The 19345-nt window shown below is 38.7% G+C and overlaps 3 protein-coding genes across 5 annotated transcripts; 1 reads left to right on the forward strand and 2 right to left on the reverse strand.

Annotated features, from left to right (window-relative positions):
• Positions 1–276: 276 nt before the first annotated feature.
• On the reverse strand, positions 277–3671 carry LOC107271937 (probable actin-related protein 2/3 complex subunit 2). The gene is made up of 7 exons (XM_015748551.2): positions 3443–3671; positions 2759–2852; positions 2561–2660; positions 2307–2490; positions 1995–2215; positions 1704–1905; positions 277–1617 (listed from the first exon to the last, which is right to left on the reverse strand). The coding sequence occupies exons 1-7, from the start codon at positions 3514–3516 to the stop codon at positions 1590–1592; spliced, it is 903 nt and encodes a 300-aa protein (XP_015604037.1). The 5' UTR covers positions 3517–3671; the 3' UTR covers positions 277–1589.
• A 100-nt stretch (positions 3672–3771) lies between these two features.
• Positions 3772–10590, forward strand: LOC107271935 (UPF0047 protein YjbQ). 2 transcript variants are annotated; one of them, XR_003061022.1, is made up of 4 exons: positions 3772–4832; positions 5114–5250; positions 5329–9449; positions 9812–10590. XR_003061022.1 is itself a non-coding variant. In XM_015748547.2 (3 exons), exons 1-3 carry the CDS (start codon positions 4673–4675, stop codon positions 5542–5544), a joined length of 513 nt encoding a protein of 170 aa, XP_015604033.1. In that variant the 5' UTR covers positions 3772–4672; the 3' UTR covers positions 5545–10590. The 2 variants fall into 2 exon arrangements, 1 of the variants encoding a protein (XP_015604033.1); XM_015748547.2 differs by having other exon boundaries at positions 5329–10590.
• Positions 10591–13856: 3266 nt separating this feature from the next.
• Positions 13857–18987, reverse strand: LOC107271934. Of its 2 annotated transcripts, XM_015748545.2 has the most exons (9): positions 18848–18987; positions 16402–16528; positions 15890–16109; positions 15515–15820; positions 15261–15457; positions 15029–15184; positions 14671–14959; positions 14474–14602; positions 13857–14416 (listed from the first exon to the last, which is right to left on the reverse strand). In XM_015748545.2, exons 2-9 carry the CDS (start codon positions 16470–16472, stop codon positions 14120–14122), a joined length of 1665 nt encoding a protein of 554 aa, XP_015604031.1. In that variant the 5' UTR covers positions 16473–16528; positions 18848–18987; the 3' UTR covers positions 13857–14119. The 2 variants fall into 2 exon arrangements, with proteins under 2 accessions (XP_015604031.1, XP_015604032.1); XM_015748546.2 differs by lacking the exon at positions 18848–18987 and having other exon boundaries at positions 16402–16654.
• Positions 18988–19345: the final 358 nt, after the last annotated feature.

Raw genomic sequence — 19345 nt, forward strand, 5'->3', positions numbered from 1 at the left:
TAAGTAAAGATTGGAAATAAAAATAATCATTTGTTACAAAAACAATGTTCTATGTTAAGTGGTTAACGACGCATGCGCATTGAAAAAACGCGAACGCTTAACAATAATCCACTTTTTTTTTTTTTTCATTTTGAATCTGTTCTGTTCTCATGGCTTTTACGTTTGTCTCTTGCTTTCCATATTTCCTTTCTTTCTATAGTTATCCCAATCGCCAGTGTTTCCTGTGGTTTGCATCTTCCTTATCTTGCTCAACTTTTTTTCCCTCTTTTTTTTTTGTTCTTTCATTAATTACAATAGACCGAATCATACTTAGCCACGTGACATCTCCATTGACTTTTATGGCGATACAGGATAGACATGTTTTATTTATATTTTTCGTTTTACATCTTTTTCAAAACTTGATCCAACTTGGGCTTCGGTTTCACTCCTTTTTCTTTTGGTAAGTTTTCCACATTGTCCTCCGACTCGACGTAGAAATTTTTACAATTTCTTATCGATATGGACTTTTACACTCTTGACTACAACAGTTAAACTTACTTTACAAGTACGTACGTTACTTGTAATTCTTTTTTTGTTTCTTTATATTTTTCTTAAGAAGTTAAAGAGTTACGGAGACATCGTTTCGGTATCATACGTGCTCTCACAGTTTTCAAAGTAAAAACAGTAAAGGAAAAATATTTATGAGCTCTGCTTCCTTGTGCGTTAATTCATTTTAAAACCAGAACAACTGGAAATACATGACGATCCTAACGGTTTATCTCCCTAATACGATAAAACGTCCTATTTTGGCTTCCGTACATACAACTGAACAATGACAAGATCGTACACCGAAAAATCGTACAGTACAGAGGATTTCAAAAGTTCTACCGACTGATTACTTTAAAGACATGCACGATTATTAGAGTACCAATTTAATTTAATACGAGCAACGGGCTTTTCGTTTGGCCTCAAACAACGAACCAGTCTTGTTCTTCATTTCCTTAGGTCAGTGTAATTCATTTTTTCTTACAAGCCCGCTTCGATATTGACTATACTGTATGTGATAATAATAATAATAATTAAAAACCTTTTAATTCTTATAAAGAAAACAAGGACCTAATGATAAATTCGCCAAAAAAGACGAATGTACCTTGAATCATTGTTACTGTCGCGCTCGTACACACCGTTCATTCGCTTGAACGGAAACGTTATTGTTATCTATTAAAATAACGCGAAAGAAGCGACAGTTTAATCGATAAAAGTAAAGAAACTTTGCTACAACGATTTGTCCTCGTACAGCGAGACCCTAAGGAGATGGGATTATCTCGTGAAAAATTGTCTCATGATAATTTTCATAGTATTAAAAGTGAGTCTAGCCTGTATCGCATGAAAAGTATGAATTCTATACTGTCGGGGATGGGAAGCTCTTAGCTGACTAATCCTATGTGCCACGACCGTCTTTATCTCGAAAGGGTAAAACAATTGAAGACAGTTCGCTGGCGAAATGTACAAGTTTTCAAGTGACGGTCTAAGGCCAATCAATGTCCTTTCTTCTCTTCTTTTATCTCGATTTTTAGTTAGTATTAACATTATTGATTGACTCACTAAACTCATTCCTTTCGGATGAACGTTCGACCCCTGAAACAGAAGAATCATTGTTTACCCAATTGACAGAATTGAGGTATAATTGTATGAATTATAATTGAGCTTTATTTTAAACTCACGTAATAGTCTTCTTCTCAACGTTCTTCGGTTCGGATCTTGCTCGGTTCAGGATCTTCAGGAATTCACTGGTTTTGGTACGCATCCGCGAGTGAATATATACCTTACTGCACTTGATGTGATAATGCAAGTAATCTCTGAACATTAGTATCATGTCGATTGTATTCTTACGGGACTCTTTGTTCGTGTGCTGTGGAAACAGTACTGGAAGAAAAAGATGTTGTTAATGTTATACTGTGCATGCATAGTCAGAGATTCATTAGTGACATTATCATAGCGAAAGAAAGACATACTGAAAGTTATGTATCCAACGCATGAATTAACAGCCGCGTCCGAATCCTGAAGTTCACGTGGTGGCTCGCGATGATTGAAGAGAACCTGAGGCGCCGTGTGACTCGCTCGTCTACCTTCCTTTAGTTCTTGCAGAAACATTTTTCCAATTACCATATCGTCCACGTTTTTGAACAATGTGCTAAAGACGACTGTGACTCTGTCGTTCGTTGCTTTGATACACCTGGAAGTGTGAATGAAAAATTGTATCGAGTTTGGCTTTTTTTTTTAGAGAATTATATACTGCAGTGTCTTAGTTATGGATGAGAACTCACATAGTTTCTTCTTCCCTGTAGTGGATCACTGCCATTTTCTCTTCCACTCCCTGTTCCTGAAAATCGAAATACTTTTCGAAGACACTGTCGAAGCAGTACCTTTTCAAGAGACCTATTTTCTTCACCAAATTCTCCCAGTCCTCTGGCAAATCTTTCAAGTCTACCAACACCGAGACATTGAACCCTGATAAAAAGATGAATCATTTATCTATGTGTCATGCATATTACTGATTTTACATCCTCTTTTAACATACCAGTTTCTGGGGTAGTAAGATGAGAGCCGTACTCTCTCTTGAGCAACTCATCAGCACCATGCTCTTGCAATTGTTTGTAATAATTGAGCAAGATACTTATCTGTAAATGCATATGAGAATCGACGTAATATAGATACTTCAGAATGCCAAGATATGGATCTAATTAACTAGGTCAAATATTTCTTTGGATTCACTTACTCTAAGTTTTGACTTGTCTCCACTTAAGTTCGAAACATGAAATAATACTCCATCAAAGTCAGCTATAATGACGTCTGTGGATTCTGGTCTGTGACTGAAATAAGAATACATCAATTACTTTGATACCCCATATGGTTCTTTCACAATTACTAATCCCTGTCACAATCCAATCACAGGATTATATACCATATAACGTTATTCTCCTAAATAGTCAATGCTGCCATTTCTACAGAAAGACATTACACTCCGATACAAGTGACGAAGATGAATCATAACTTTTAAATATTGCAAGCAATACCCAACAGACTAAAAAATATAATTTCAGCATAACACACAGCTTTCCTTTTAATAATGCATATAGTAAGCATGAATGAATATCTTTCATGTATAACAAATAATCTATTTCTATAACATGACAGAAACTGTCATAAAGTAGCAGCAGTGCATAGCCAAAGGTGAGGTTAGTATAGGGTCGGGCGCTCTGTCAATTTCCAGTTCTAAACCGCGATAACGAGGAACAGGAACCAACGAGATTAAAGAGGAAGTAACCTCTGATTTCTAGAGATATAAAAGGAATCATGCATTAGCTCATCGGTGGACACCGCCCTGACACGAGAGCATCGACGGCGTTGATAAATCCACAAAAAACAGAAACACAACCATAAAACCGTTTCTCTTACTCACCCCGACAAGGCATTCCTTATTTTGTTATTTAACGTTTCTTCTAGTATCCTATTGTTGACCTCGAGCAGGATCATTATTAGGACTAATATTTATTAATTAGAATATTATAATACAATAATTAACAATTATCTACTGCTCGGCGTAACCATGAATACGGCTCCGACTAATTTCTAATCTCTCCACTTCGGCTGGGTGTAATGGGGCCGCTCAACCGCTGATATATTTCGCTCACGAGTCCCTCACTGTCAGTGATTCATATATATTAATACCAGAAAAATAAGACAGAGGGCAGCACCAGCGATGTTTCAAACGATGCTAACAAACATGGTATGGGTAAAAATAATTTTTATTAAATACATTTTGAGTGTCTAAGAAGAAATTCTGTTTCATTTTTGTATATAGAACAAAGTGCAGTGTTCCAGAATTGCATAAGTTTGTAAAACGTCTCACGAGAGGCTGCAGGTTTTAAATAAGAACCTGGACAAATGGTATTACGGGATAATTAGCATCGTTCGGGACAATCTTCTGGAGCGCAGGCGATAGAGAACGGCTGCGTGTAACTAGAGAAAATGGTGGTACCGTTTTCTATATTTTCTCGTCTCGTTCGATAATAAAGAACGATTGATTTTATAGCCCTGGTGTCGCAGGGAAACGCGCGTTGTGCCAGGACGGCCTGTGCCAGGTGAAAAGGACGTTGGGGGGTGGCTTGGGAAGTGTAGGTGGTAGATTTTCACAAGGAGGATCGTTTCAGGGCCGAATGTTTTGGCAGCATTGTTCACTCGGGATCGGTTCGGCTGGTTGCTGCTACGACTTGAACGAGTCGGTAGATGTGCGCGGCCGTGTACTTGCGTCCATGGGCCGAAGAGAGAGCAGCAGGAGGAGTGGTGGACGTCAAGTCAATCGTTATCTCTCCTAACCTTTGCGCGATACCGCGAGGCGTGCTGGTGTTATCGTACGGGCGGCCGGGTATACGTGCCGAAGAAAAATGTGGTTAGATCCGCTTTGCTCGTAGCCGAGGATCTTTTCTATTTTTTTTTCTTCTAATCACAATCAACTACGTGGGGAACGTAGCTAACCAGCTTGTGCCTCCCCGATGGAGCTCGTAACTGAGCTCTTGTGATTTTACGGTTACTCGATTATATTTTATCTACGTGGTGAATTATTCTTTCGCGAAACTTTCGTTAAGCTCTACGTTCCCTCTGCTCAGCTGTGCAGTGGTCCGAGGTTATCATGGCCTCGTCGAATAAAGGCATTCAAATCGGCTCCGCCTGGTTTCAGAAGAAGATTAACTTAAGACCCCAGCATCGGGGCGTCCACCTCGTCACCGAGGAAATTTTAAGGCAGATTCCTGAACTCTGTCAGTTCTCTGTTGGTCTCTGTCATATACAAAGTATGTAACCTATATTTATTGGAAATTTAAATCTTGGGTTATTCTTAGGATTTAAGGCGTTTATTTGATTCCCGGTGAATCATGAGAATTAAGAATATTTGTTGTGATGCGAGTTTATTTTCGGGATTGTTAAAAATATGGATCGTTTAATATTTTCGCGTGAACACGCTCCTTTAATTTGTCATTGAGAGATCCACGAGTTATTACTTTTTAATATCCTTAGTTTTGTGGTCGAGAGGACTTCAGTTTTTGAGGTTAACATTTTTACTTCTCTGTTATAGTTCTTCACACATCAGCCAGTCTGGCATTGAACGAAAGTTGGGATCCGGATGTGAGAGATGACATGGAGATGATGTTGAATAAAATCATTCCTGAAGGAATGCCTTACAGACATAGTTGCGAGGGCCCTGATGACATGGTGAGCTTATATAAAATTCTATGTGGTATAGAGTGACTTGTGTAAGGTGCCGATCTAACCAATGATATATGTTCTCAGCCAGCACATGTGAAAGCATGCTTTCTGGGTTCCTCCTTAAGTATTCCAATTGCGGAAGGCCAACTGGCTCTGGGTACTTGGCAGGGAGTATGGCTGTGTGAACATCGTGACCGTGCTGGCAGTCGCAAGCTAGTTATCACACTCACCGGCTGCTTAAGGGATCTGGCCCGCAGTCCCTTGAGCCCTGTAAGTCCAATTGCCTCTACCAGCAGCTAGGACCACTCTCACCCCCAACGGCGTGGCAAACGTCAGCTGCGCATATCCACGTCTAGCGACTCAAGCTAGCAGCCGCCTAACTTTAGCCGAAATCTAAGAGTACAATCTAAGGAAGAGTGAAGGGATACTATCGCAATTATGGGAATAGCATGTGCAGCTCGTCGCGACCAAAACACTCACGGTAGATAACGTCTATCGACAAAAGCATAGCATAACAATCCTCAAGACACTATATTAATTTCTATATTCTAAATTTAACTTCACAACAATGACCATTTTTGCACACTACATCATGACCAACAATGTTCCAATCAAACTGTTCATTTTTTTCCAAAGTTATAAGCACTGAAATTGCAACAGTGCGCATGCGCCATATAAAAAAAAAAAAACGCACAGACTGGCTACATTAATACAAATTATCACAATTTGACGTAATGATACCAAACGAAACGTCACATCCTGTATCGAATTGAATAGACTTATTCGTACACTGAAAGCTGCCAATGCGACATGCGCATCGCTTCGAAACTCGATAAAATCCCAATGTTCATTAAGCGTGTGTATCCGGCACTCTTCTATCGCTATACTCTTAGCCGAAAAATTAATAATCTACTGCGCTCCGGTATGATGCGTCCAATACTCCGAATTTAATTACATAGCTTTATTTCGTGAATCCCTTTTGTAATAGCGGCGCGATTCGCAACAACTGCGAGTGTGGTTTACAAAGAAAAGGAAAAGAAAAAGAAAAAATAGAAAAAAGTGAAAATAGCCAAGAAAACACATACGGGCATCACGAAACATACAAGTGGACAGTGCTACAGTAAAACGGACTCGTAAGCGCATCAGCTAAGGGAAGAAGAAAGCAAAGGCATGAAATAAAGGATTAATTATGCATTAACAATAACATACTCAACTGAGAGAACGTGCGCATCCTACTTTTCTACGTTTACGCGAGGCAGATTCAGCTTGAGAGTATAGGTGCATTTTTGGCACGACATCCTAACACGATGCTTCTTCGTAGGCTAGTCGTTTTTAATGACGTTTCCATTGCATTGGGGGTGTAAATAAAAGGGGTACGTTCGAAATTACTTTGCTGTGCCGGGGAACATTTTAAACGTTATCGCACGAACGGTCTATTTACTCGTCTCGCGAGTAACGCCTTTGACCTTTTGCGAACGTCGATCTCGCGGTGGCGCTGAGTAATTGCGCTTTCATCTTTGACCGTTCGTATTTCTGAATTTTAAAGGAAATAAAAAGGGGTGCGCGACGAGAGGCATACCCGTCGAAATATTATGTTCCCTCGCCAAGCACATGAGCACTGCAAAGAATTGAGACGCACAAGAGATAAACAAGATGAACGAGAGATAACTAAGGACAAACGTTAATAAAGTAAAAGGAGAAAAAAGAGTGAAGATGATGTGAAAGGGCAACTACCGGTGACTCTGGTGTTGCTAAAAAAAAAGTCATTAATACGAATGAAGTATGGTTAATAAAGGGAAGCTTTGAACAGGAGTTTTCAAATGCATCTAAAATAACGTGTAACATTCCTGCGAGCGGTTAATGTTAGCCACAGTTTTCCTCCTCGTATAACATAATTAATATAAATGGTCGTCCATTACAATTACTGGAAATGCTTCAACATTAAGTACGTTAATACTATTCGTGCGGACGATTTGGTATGGTGATGGGGATGACGATGATTGTCTTCTGCGTGAAATGCGTTTATCGTGTAACAATAGAGAATTATTAGAGGAGCTCAAGAAAAACTGATAACGTTTACTTTAACCGCGTGGGTTCATTTAAGAATGGCATGTGCTTTTTGATTGTTAGGTTGATAATCTCTTGTGTCCTTGGTATTACAAGGAGAATCTAAGGAGATTATGAACGAGTGTGAGAGATTGTGTAACTGGGAAAATTATTCTGGCGGTAACAATCTAAAGTATCTTGATTCAGATTGTTACGCAGTTATCTGTTACAGAAATCGAATAGGATTCATTACGAAGGCTGCGAAGGGAATAGACTTGGAGTTACTCTAATTTGATGTTTATTATTCTTCAACTTGTGTTTCGCAAGGCCAAACGACCCAGTGACAACTACTTATTGCTTGTTCGATAACATGAATTCTGTATTACATTCATAATTGAATTTACTGATGGTTATTATTTAGCAATCGGATAGTATGTTCCTGATGGTTTTCACTTTTTTGTATCTGATTAAGTGCGGGCAATCTGGATCCAATTATTGTACAAGATCTAATAACGTATACACTGAGGATGTTAAGTCGAGCTGCGTTACTAATTAATAGTGTATCACTATGGGTATAATGAGTGACGTTTTAAGGTGAGTCAAATAAACTGTGCACCAAATTGCGAATTGCATTGACTAGCATGTGTGCACGAGAGAAAGAGAGGAGGATGTAATCGATGGGAACGAACGAACTTCTAGAATTTCAAAATGTCAGTCCAAGCGATTTAAGGGAGACATATGATGAAAAAAAAATATATGAAACAATGCGTAAAATAATCATTCCTGGGTTCGTTGTATCCACGGTAGTTAAAGTTTGCCATTAAATATTGTTCAAGCGAATGCGTCTAGTCAGCCCTTTTGATTGGAATAAATGAGAGAGAGAGAGAAAGAGAGAGAGAGAGAGAGAGAGAGAGAGAGAGTGAAAATGAAAAAGACACAGTTTACACTCCAATACAAGAGTGATCGTAATGCACTCAACTTTTTCTTAGTAATTTGTAACAATCATATCGTACGTCGATACTCTGTAGGGAAGCCCTTGCGTTGTCTTGCCATTGTCAATTTCCGCCCTTGATACGACAAAGGAGAAAGATAAAGAGAGAGAAGGAAAAAAAAAGAGAAAAAACAACTCAATGCTCAACGTGATGACAAGATGTTTAATTTAAGACAAAAAAAAGAAAAGAAATTGCCTCGATTCGTTCACCACCATAAAGAGGTGAAATAAATTTTCGCATCGATCCAGCGGTCATCATCATTTTTACCCTATATAGTCATCAGCGTTGTCTTACAAAGTAAGCGCGAGAGCATTAAGTCCTTTTTATTAATTTATCCATTTTCTTTGGTTTACATCCTCTTTTCGTATTTCTCAATCGTTTCCCGCGTGTGTGCTTCGTCGGTTTTTAAACGGATACTTATAGGCACGAACTGTAAGATATAGACATTATAGCGTTAGGGAAGCACAAATTTATTCGTAAGACTTTAACATAGGGTACAATAAATAAGGGATTAAGATGTGTAATGGCTTTAATAACGATAAACATTCGAGGGCTGTTAAATTATATAGCGGGTGACGTGTGCGCAACACTGTTTTTTTTTCTTTTTCGCCACGTTATTGTTGCATCGAATGATTGTGAGCGAAAATGAGAATGGATGAATGCGATAGAAAGAGAGAGAGAGAGAGAGAGATACAGAAAAATAAATAAGAAAGAGCAGGGAAAGAAAGAGTGATAAATGATATGAGAAATTGATGGTTACTCCTATCACACCATGACTCCCTACCTCGCCGTCTTCGTTGCCATCCACAGGGAGTCTCTTGAGATGAAAATTCTTCGCGTCCAAGTCTTCGCCTCTAGTCTTAGTCTTAAAGAGAAGCTCGCACGGATATCCAGACGCTCCAAATTCCAATTAAAGCCTACAAAGCGTTCTTTTTTTTTTTATTATTTATCTTTATTTTCTCCCTTTGCTTTTAAGTTCATTAAAAGAGAAAGGGTTAAACATAGAATCAGATGACGCACTGCGACGTTCACTTGTTCGTTATCATTTCTGCACAAGACTCTCTGGTGAACCTTATGGGTTATATGTTGGAAATCTTATAAGAAAGTGCGTGAAGAATATGAAGAGATAGAGAGAGAGAGAGAGAGAGAGAGAGAGAGAGAGAGAGAGTACTCGTTGACCTTTTATACACAGTGTGCAAAGTTTAACAATAGCTGGATATAGCGGACCTGCAACTTTTTAACATTAATGTGTGAAGAGGAATATAAGGTGAGGAGGGATGGGCGAGGAGGCATATAATAATACTGAATATAAATAATATTGATGAAAATGAAAAATAAATAAGAGACACTTATACCTTACGCCATGCAAAGATGCGAAGCAACCTGTAAACGAGTAAGCCATAAGTATAACAACACATAGTTCTTAATTAAATATTGACACGCTGTACATATGAAACTAAAACCAAATTATGCATTGTGTGTATGCTAATGAGAGAAAGAGAATTGCGAGATTCGTGAGGATGAGCGAGAGAGAGAGAGAGAGAGAGAGAGAGAGAGAGAGAGGAGAATACAAATGCGAGCGTTAACCGTTTTTAAATAATAATGAAAAGATTTGATTAGCTGTTACGCGAGAAAGGTGCGTGATGGTAAAAGAAGAAAAAAAGACAAGGGAGTGATCTTAATCGGAGTAATTAATTTAACGTGTTTAATGAATTAGTTCTCGAAATCATCGGATGCTGAGAATATAGTGGGTTTTGTAGTAGGTACCTTATCGAAATTTTTAATTAAAATCGTAACGAACAAATAAATCGTGAGGTACGTGCGCGACGATAGCAAATGACAAAACGGCAAACAAGAACCAGACAATTTACGCGCACGCATCTTTAATTACGCGTGATAGGTGATATCTGAAACTATTAAGGGACCGTGTGAGCCCGAATCGTGCGATTGGACAATTAATTGAAGTTTTGGTTATGTTTTTTCTTTCTTTTCCCCCGTGCGACGCATTCTAACGAACGTTTGCCTGTACGTCGCGTCAAAGAATCTTAAACACGCGCTCCACGTTATTACGCATAAGAACCTGGATTCATTATTATATGGGTAAGCAGTGTCCTTTTTTGGCGACAAGCAATAGCATTTCATCAATAAATAAGCACGTTATCGTACACATGTTGTCCGGCTCTTTTCTTTTTCTTTCTCTTCTCTCTTTTTCGTTTGGTACTCTTCGTTTGTGCCGTTCCTGACGGGAACGACGAGAGTTGACGACGAACTGGGCATAAATCATTAATAAAGAGAAAACAGTAGTAGGGAAAGGAGCGTTGTTATTTAATTAATATTAATTTTTAATTAATATACATATATATATATATACACGAGAGGATTAAACGAGGTGAAATCTAAAGAGAGTTATACGAGTACGGCTAGTGTGGATTATATGTAATAGTACATTATGCAACAAGGGAGTAAAGTCGTTGATTATTCCCGCGGGTGAGAGTTTAGTGCCCGAGCGAACCGAGGGCAGTAAATCACCCGAGGGAATAACCGACTGTACTCTCGTGTTACATATAGTGCTTTATTCACGACTGAGCTGTAATAGCCACTTTATTCCCTGAAAAGTGGGACTTACTCAGCCACCGTCATTATGATGGAAATATACGTTTTTCGAAATATTCAAAAAATTCAAAATGTTTCAATTTTTCACCTTTTCAAAACTTTCAAAATTTTGCGGGAATAACGTAAATTTGCGGGAAAACCAAATATGCGGGAATAAAATGCTACTTCAGTCCTGCTTTTCAGGGAATAAAGTGGCTATTATAGCTCAGTCGTGAATAAAATTAATTACATTATTGGTAATGTGTAATTAGTGGACGCTCTCTTGGACTTTTACACTAGCCATGGATATATATATATATTCAGGAATGTTCAAGTCGAGGGTGATCGTTGGGTTTTGATAGATGTCAAAGGAGCACCGATTGATTTGTGTAAAGAATGCTGACAGAATCATAAGTGATCACTTCTCTGAACTGGTTCGTCGCAATTGAGAATAGACCTGTAAATATTATACAGGCGGCCCACATTGACTTCACTGGCAACACAACCACACTTACAGTACGATTCTCGATTATGGCAACATCCATTCTCGCCAGTCCAAGTTTACCGGTCGACGACTCCGTTACACGTGGGTAGGGAACCTGCTTCAGGGGCGTAACATCGAAGGCTTAGTATTCTATGTACGGGTACAACTGTTCGCGTGCCGCTTGTTACGAACCTGTCGAGCGCAAGAGAAGGGTCGCGCAGATTACAAAGGGGCTGAGCCTGCGTCCTCTAGATTTTCGCCATTGCAGTGCATTGGCCAGTCCAGTGCATTGGCAACCAGTCCCAGTCCCAATCAGTCCCAATCTGTTGCCAGAATCGTGAATCCTAACTTCTGTATCGATATCACCATGCATTAACACGAGCGATAATAATGTAATAAAACTATTGAATTTAATGTATCGAGAATATTATGTATATTATGTGATGCATATATATATAATATATAAATATCATGTATATATTATATATACTAGCATATAATGCAAACTACACTATTTGTCGCGCAGAGTATTTCGGATTGAGTTATATATATTTGATATAACAATATTAAATATATATATATATATATATTGTTGCTTAAAGTTACATTCCATCGACTGTACATACCTATGACATGACATTCATTGTTGTTTAACTATTTATTTTTTAAATCAAAATGATATTCTTGATTGCTTATTCGTATACAAATAATTCTTACTAGTCTAATCATTCTTCGCATGAACTACATGATACTCTCTTGTTCTCATCGAAGAGAAGGACTTCACCTCTTCGGTGCATGTTCATTGGTCTTAATAGGTCTTCGCAGACTGTAATTGCACTGTGACAAAATTATGTACATTCAAAGTGTCATCAGATGGATTTAAGCTTTGTCTGATTTTGACTAATCGATGAAAGTAAAGGATGCTATATGCTTGTGCGCATTTGTAATGCATCACTTATTTTGTATGTCCAGTCCAGAGAGGCAAGAGGAGAGAGACAAGAGGGAAATTAAATATCTGTATAAACGAAATCCGACAGTCTCTGCGCGTGGATGCACAGTGAAAGATTTATTGTAAGTAACGTTTTCCTGATCGCAAGTAATAATGTTTTTAAATTTACATCAAGCATTTTGCCAAAGCAAATGATGATATGGATGGTGCGAAAGAGTCCAAGTGTTTTATGAAATTTATGGAGCCATCCTGGGTACGAGGATGTACAGGCAGCATATTGTGAGAGTGAATGAATGAACAAAGATAATATAAAAGATAACGTTGTAAAAGTGCTTCTCCTCAAGATGCTCGGGTAACATAATCACCATAAATTATTCTGTATATTTACTTGTACGAATCGATGATTTTTATTATTATTATTATCATTATCTCTGTTATTATTATCTTCATGATCATTATCGTCATCGTTACAATATTATTACTATTGTCATATTATTATTATTACAATAATTGTATTATTATAACAATAGGGGGGACTTATTAAACGAAGTTGACTCTGCTTTAGCCTTTATTGGTGATTACACAATTGATTGAATAATGTCGTTAGGATGTAGTTACGTTCTTTGAATAATTACTTTGAATTCAGAGTTTCTTGTCTTTGTGTTTCAAGTCTCCGTTGATGCCTCTTTTGTGGCTCAATCGGATCCTGGTGGTGCAGACTCTTCCGTACTTAACACGTGTACCGTAGATCATATTAATAATCGTCCTGAGAATTTAATTCGCCGAGCCATCGGGCAGGTTACTCGAGACCTAGAATTATTTTTATATTTATAGGACGTACTGAATTCTGTTATTTTTCTCTAGTTCTTTTCATACCGACACAACTTTCTATTTTTTTCAAAACAGATGCTCGGTTATTTACGAAAAATTATCTGAATGCGATTATTACATACGAGGAATCTTTTTATCACTTTTCCTTAAGTTTTCTTATTGAATTGGTGGATGCTAAATGTTAGGACAACTATCGGATACAAAATAGGCCAAAGTGTACAACGACGGTGTTTGAGATTCTTCGGCGGCTGCAGTCTACTTCCTGGTATGGGAGACCGTGGAAGTCCTTGACAACCTCTGGTCCGCGACCAGGTGGCTTCTGTTTCTGGATGACCTGAAGGTGCTGGGGAAACTCCGACCGGGCACTCTCCTATCTCATCAAAGATTAGCAGCTCTTCTCTACATGTCGGCCGTACGTGGCGTCACCAAAGTCATCAAAAGTTTCTCTTAAACCATAAACTCGTAGAGAGTTCATCTCCACCTGTCAAATATTCTCAGCGTGGTGAATTACGTAAACAGGAAAAAAAAATCATTATTTTACTATTTTTACTATTATCATATTATTATTACAATAATTGTATTATTACAACACTAGGGGGGGGAGGACTTACTAAACGAACTTGACTCTGCTTGAGCCTTCTTTTTACTTTCTAATTGATCTTTCGATGCTTCGTTCGATGAAGATAAGTTTCATGACTATCAGTGATTGGACAATTGATTGAACAGTGTTGTATCGCATTACTTGTATTTGTTGCATTGACAAAATACAATTTTTATTTACAAGGGTAATTGCCGTCAATCCTGCGTATCAGGATGCAGTTACGTTTTTTTTGAGTAATAACTGTGAAGTCAGAGTTTCCTTCGCGTTGCGTTTCGAGTCTCCATTGATTCCTTTTCTGTAGCTCAGTCGGATCCTAACGGTGCAGGCAGGCTTCCGCACTTGGCACGTAGACCGTAGATCATATTAATTGTCCTACGAATTTAATTCGCGATGGTGCTTAATATGTTACTGATTTCCGGTACTCTTTCACCCGATGAAGTTTCCAAGGATCGTGCCTCATCAACTTCCTTGTGATGCTCAGGGACCGGATGTGGTCCAGGGGTACTAAGATCTTTGGCCTTATCTTGAACCTCCTTGAACGAGGCTTTGATATTATCCAGTGCTGTACCCAGGCCGGATTTTATTTGATTGAATTCCTGGGTTACCAGCGAGAGACGTCCCAGGAGGTAATTCAAGTTCTCGTCGACTTCCCTCATGCGTTTTGTTATTTCGCTGACCTTTAATCACATTGATTATTCGTTGGATCGCTGTGGAATACACTTAGCTTTTATTACCTTGCTCTCCATGCTGCCCATCGTCGTTGTTGTACCATTTACGTAAGCCTCGTTTTGCTTGTGCAACTTTTCCAGGGCTTTGGCGCTCTCCATCATCTGCTGATACATCACGTTTATCTGCCTCCAGACCTAGAGTTATTTTTGAGGGTTATCGAACACATTAGATTCTATTAATTTGAGATTGTATTAAGATTTACCTGATTCATCTCCTGCTCCATCTTGGTTGTTAGATTCGCCAATGCGCCTTTTTGATTGTTTATTATGTCGTTAGAGATACCGTCGAACCTTTCAGTTAATGTAGTATTCAGACTGGTACCCTGAGCCTTCACCAGGTCACCGACCTCCAACAGTATCTGATGCACACCGTATTCTACTCTTTTTCTTGTGTCCAACACGTGATCGGCCATTGAAACCATAACAGACTGTCCTTTTTCCAAATCTTGTAAATCCTTCTTAACCCTCTCTGCGTTGTTTGCGAGATCCAATCTAGAATGGAGACAAATAAGTCTGATAAATATGTCAGAGGACTTTTAGTAGCCTGACGAAGGGTTTTACCTCAGTGCAGAGACAGTATCTTTGACTTCCTCTTTACTTTCTGATACCTTATTCCCAACCCCGTCTATCCCTCGCTGAATGACGTTCTCCAGGGTGTGCTTTGTCTCTTGCAGGGACATCTGACTCTCGTTGTACAGTGTCTGAACTTCTGACACTCTGAAGGGAACAATGCTCAATAAGAGACCCTAGTCCACGGTGTAATTGAATAGACAGGAATCAATGTGATAATTACTTAGGCAATTCACGAATCCGTTCTGAGGTGTCCTCCAGGAGTTCCTTCACCCTGCTGAGCATCAACGTTTGCATCTCCATCGCCGGATTCACATCCACCGTTGGTTCCTTGGGATTCTCTTGAATCTTACCTAAGTTTTCTTTAACAAAGTCTAAGCCAGATTCCATGTCGCCGAGCCTAGCACCGATGTCCCTTACCTGACACGAAATTAAGTTAACGTTTACTCTCTTGTTAATAAACAAACGATCTCTCACCTGAGTAAACACAGTTTGTATCTTGTCTGCCTGTAAAGCCGCCTCGTCCTTAGTTCTAGTCCCCATTGTTTCTATACCGATTTCAAGGGTTGCTATCTGACCTGCCAATCTTGCTTCAGTGTCATTCAACTTTCTCATTACGTCCAATGACACCTTCTCCGGTGCCGTTGACGGAGTTACTTCCGGTCGATTATTCACTTCCGCCACCTTGTTCTCAATATTTGTCAACCACCCTTCCAATCTGCTCTCTAAATCCTCAAGAGCGTCAGTCGTCTTTTGCATCTGTATCCGCTCTCTCTCGTCTCTCTGGTAATTACAAGACACGATGAAGCAGTTATTTCTCAATAAATCAATGATCCAAGACTCGGACCTTACCTGTGTAATCAAACGCTCAATTCCTGATATACGCTCGTCCATCTTAGTCAAGTGTGTTTTCAATCCATCCACTGTAGAGACTCTTTTGGTCAACAAAGATATGGTCTTCTTCATTTGCTCGCCCAAGGCTCGTTCTCTCGCTTCGTGTCTCTCCAACTTTTCAGTATTATCACGCATCATGTGCACCAGGCTTAGCATTGCATCCTTGATGTCATCGTGACTATATGTGACATCGACAGACTCGCATTAAAGTAAAATTACAATATTGAAAGTCAAAAATGCTTTTGGCTTATCCTTGCGTCTCAGTTAGCACATGATATTCTAAACATAACCCAATTTCATCCTCAACATTCAAAGTACCGAGCATTCATCTGAACTGGACATAGCAACATTATCTGCATATGCTCCGAAATTTCGTACGTTCACAGTACGTACGCACGTCCCATTTGGGAATTCCCGGAATATCCTAAAAATATCATTTTGCTATCTTGACAGGTCAAAAGTTTACTTACGTGATTTCTCGAGAATTACAGGGACTCGCGTAGAGGCAAAGTAACATCAAACCAACAGTTGGCAGCCACATTGTGATTCCTGATCACTATTCTTTTCTTCTTCTTCCTTTTTTTTTTTAATGACAACCTGTAGCAAAATTAATTATCACTAATTTGTATCACTGACGTATTTAATTGTTAATGCAAATGCTTTTGAAAGTCGGGTTAGATCACTCTTATAATTACACTATTGTCCATACGATTCGATAGTGTCAAATGCCTTTCAACGAATATTCAATTCAATAACCAACCAGAGGAGATAATCAGTGCTCGGGTCGACGACGATGACCCTTCCTAACTGGCATGAACGATCGTCATTAACGAGAGTTGTCGTTACTCCAAGTCGTTTGGTCGCTCCGTCTGATTACCGATGCAACGGCATATCGATCAATCGCGTATGTCGCATTCGATTGATTATCAACCAAGAGATTCTTGAAATCGAATTCATTCAAAAAATATACAAGCTAATGGCGACCTCATTCCATAACACAGTTGCATCAATGAAACTGCATTATTCCTATATTCTCCTCATACAGAAATTTCTTCACTCCACTTCTTTACTCTTGGCTTAAGACTTTATGTTTCTCAGTACAGGCCATGTGGTCCAATTCTAGAGCCATCTGTTTCGTGCAAGTAGATCCTACCATCCCTTATGTACAGTACAGCTGATACAGCCTCAACATGTGATGCCTCTTCTACCTGAGACATCCTATACTAATATCTGACATACGTATGTAAATCCAAGATTTTCTCTCTTACTGATGCTGTGATGCTTTCTAACTGTGTAGTGTAATTCAAAACATTGTTGATAATTATCACACAAATATACTGAGATGATCTATATATGTGTGTATATATATCTTGAGTAGAAAAAAGAGAATGAAACTCTGGACATATGAAGCATCCTAATATACATCTGAGCTAATTGAAATAGAATATGACGCATATAAGAGGCAAAACCAAAGAGGTCATCAAAGTGCAAGTCGAATGTACAGCTGATCCACTGTATGAGCGTGTATCGTTTTCACTTCTTGTAATTCTTTTGTTTTTTACACCAAAGAAGTAAATCCTGGTATATGTGTATGAATATGCAGACTCCAACGTGGGCTTGAGCGAGTACAGGAGTCGCTGCCTTTTTCTTATGATTTAGATGACGGATCCATTGATCAAGAAGTTTTGTGGTGGGAGACAATGGACTCCTTGTTGGGAAGCGGCGCCAAGGATTGAAGCGAATATCTTTAATGAGAATCTTGACGTAGCCTTGGAAAATGGAGGATAAAAATTGGTCGAAAGAATAATTCTTTTGGATTAATTGAGAAAGACAAAATTGCATACTGGTCTCTGCAGAAGGTTCAGGCATTGAAATCTCCTGGTGGACGTTTAGAATTAGCCAAGAATAATAAAGCCGTGCATTGGTGTCTCTTTGAAAGTGTGTGTATCTCTGAAATAAGTTCTTTGGGTCTCTTCTGTGACACACATGGTGCCAGCTGTCAAAAGTGAACACTTTTTTCTCCCCTTTCTTCAGGCTCTAACGAGGTACACGTCTCCAGCCTTGGGATCATTTTGAAATTCTTCAAGAGAATTCTATTTCAACTCTTTAATGGATCTAACTGCTTCTAATGCATCGGCAAGAGCAGCAATTATCTAAACAGCATCGCGTGCAGGTTCGAAAGTGAAGTTTATTGAACCGATTCACTACAAGCTGGGATACGTTTTGTATAAGTGGCTGCCTATTGGCTTTCGTTGCACAGCATCTGCATTGTGGCTGGCATTATAACTATAAATAGAACTTGTCATTAAGATCCTAGCGCCACTCACTTCAAAGAATTTACTTCTGTGTAGAATAAGAAACGCTTATGTACACTGCTACTGGTTAAAAATCCCATTTATTATAGTCGCTGTGAATAGTACGCGAAGTCTATTATTTATCCTTACTCCAAGGATATCGGTATTTTTGCCTAATATTTGTTAATTGTTCCAATAAATAAATATTGCGATTGCATACGCTTCCTCCTATAGCTCTCGTCAATTAGAAATAGCGCTGTTAATGATTTTAAGTTTGAAGAAATAGTTGAGAATTAACACTTAACGGTTCTGTAGGATTTTCTTATTCAAAATACAGTCCGTTATCTTTACTTGTTTATTTTCTCGCTTTGCTATGCGGTTCTTATAAAAATTCATTAACCATGCTTTAGTACAATTATTGTTTGTACTTTATGTCATAATTTTTATGATGTCACTGACCATTACAATTCGACGCTCCTCAATTACCAAAGTAACGATCTGAAGGACGTTTAAAAAAGTCGCGCTTCTGGATAACAATTGGACGCGATAAGAATTGGGCACGGATTTTAAAATATTACAGAGTCACATTTACTCCTGTCTTCAGAGATATTATTCTACTTACCTAAAGGCTGTGCTTGGTTTGCTTAGTTCTTTGTGCTCCGGATGCAGATCGCTATGCGTATACGTCTCGTTGGGTTGCTCTCTGTACGAAGAACTGAATGCAGTACCATTAGGTAACTCCTGATTTGGTCTTTTAAAAAAGTCAACGCAAGACACCATTATTTTAGCGTCACCAGACGACAAATATACAAACTAAAATAGAAGAAGCATCTCTATTTCGACTTTTAATCTATGGCCTTTCCGCACGTTTATTTTCCAAAAATTTCATATTCAAGCGATATGTCGTGACACACTTATTCATGGTTTTGTTTAATGTTGGACAATTATTATCTAACGATTAATTGGACTACTTATGGAATACATCATAAAAATTCATTATTGTTGCTTAGTTTAGAATGAACCTTGCAACTTAATTTATGTTCGATTTGCAAGTGGAGTTGTCGTAGCGACAGCTCGTAGATTCGAGCACTCTATTGGCTGCTGCTCAATTGGTAGTTTT

This window comes from Cephus cinctus, unplaced genomic scaffold (assembly GCF_000341935.2).
Source record: "Cephus cinctus unplaced genomic scaffold, Ccin1 Ccin1_scaffold1062, whole genome shotgun sequence".
NCBI lineage: Eukaryota > Metazoa > Arthropoda > Insecta > Hymenoptera > Cephidae > Cephus > Cephus cinctus.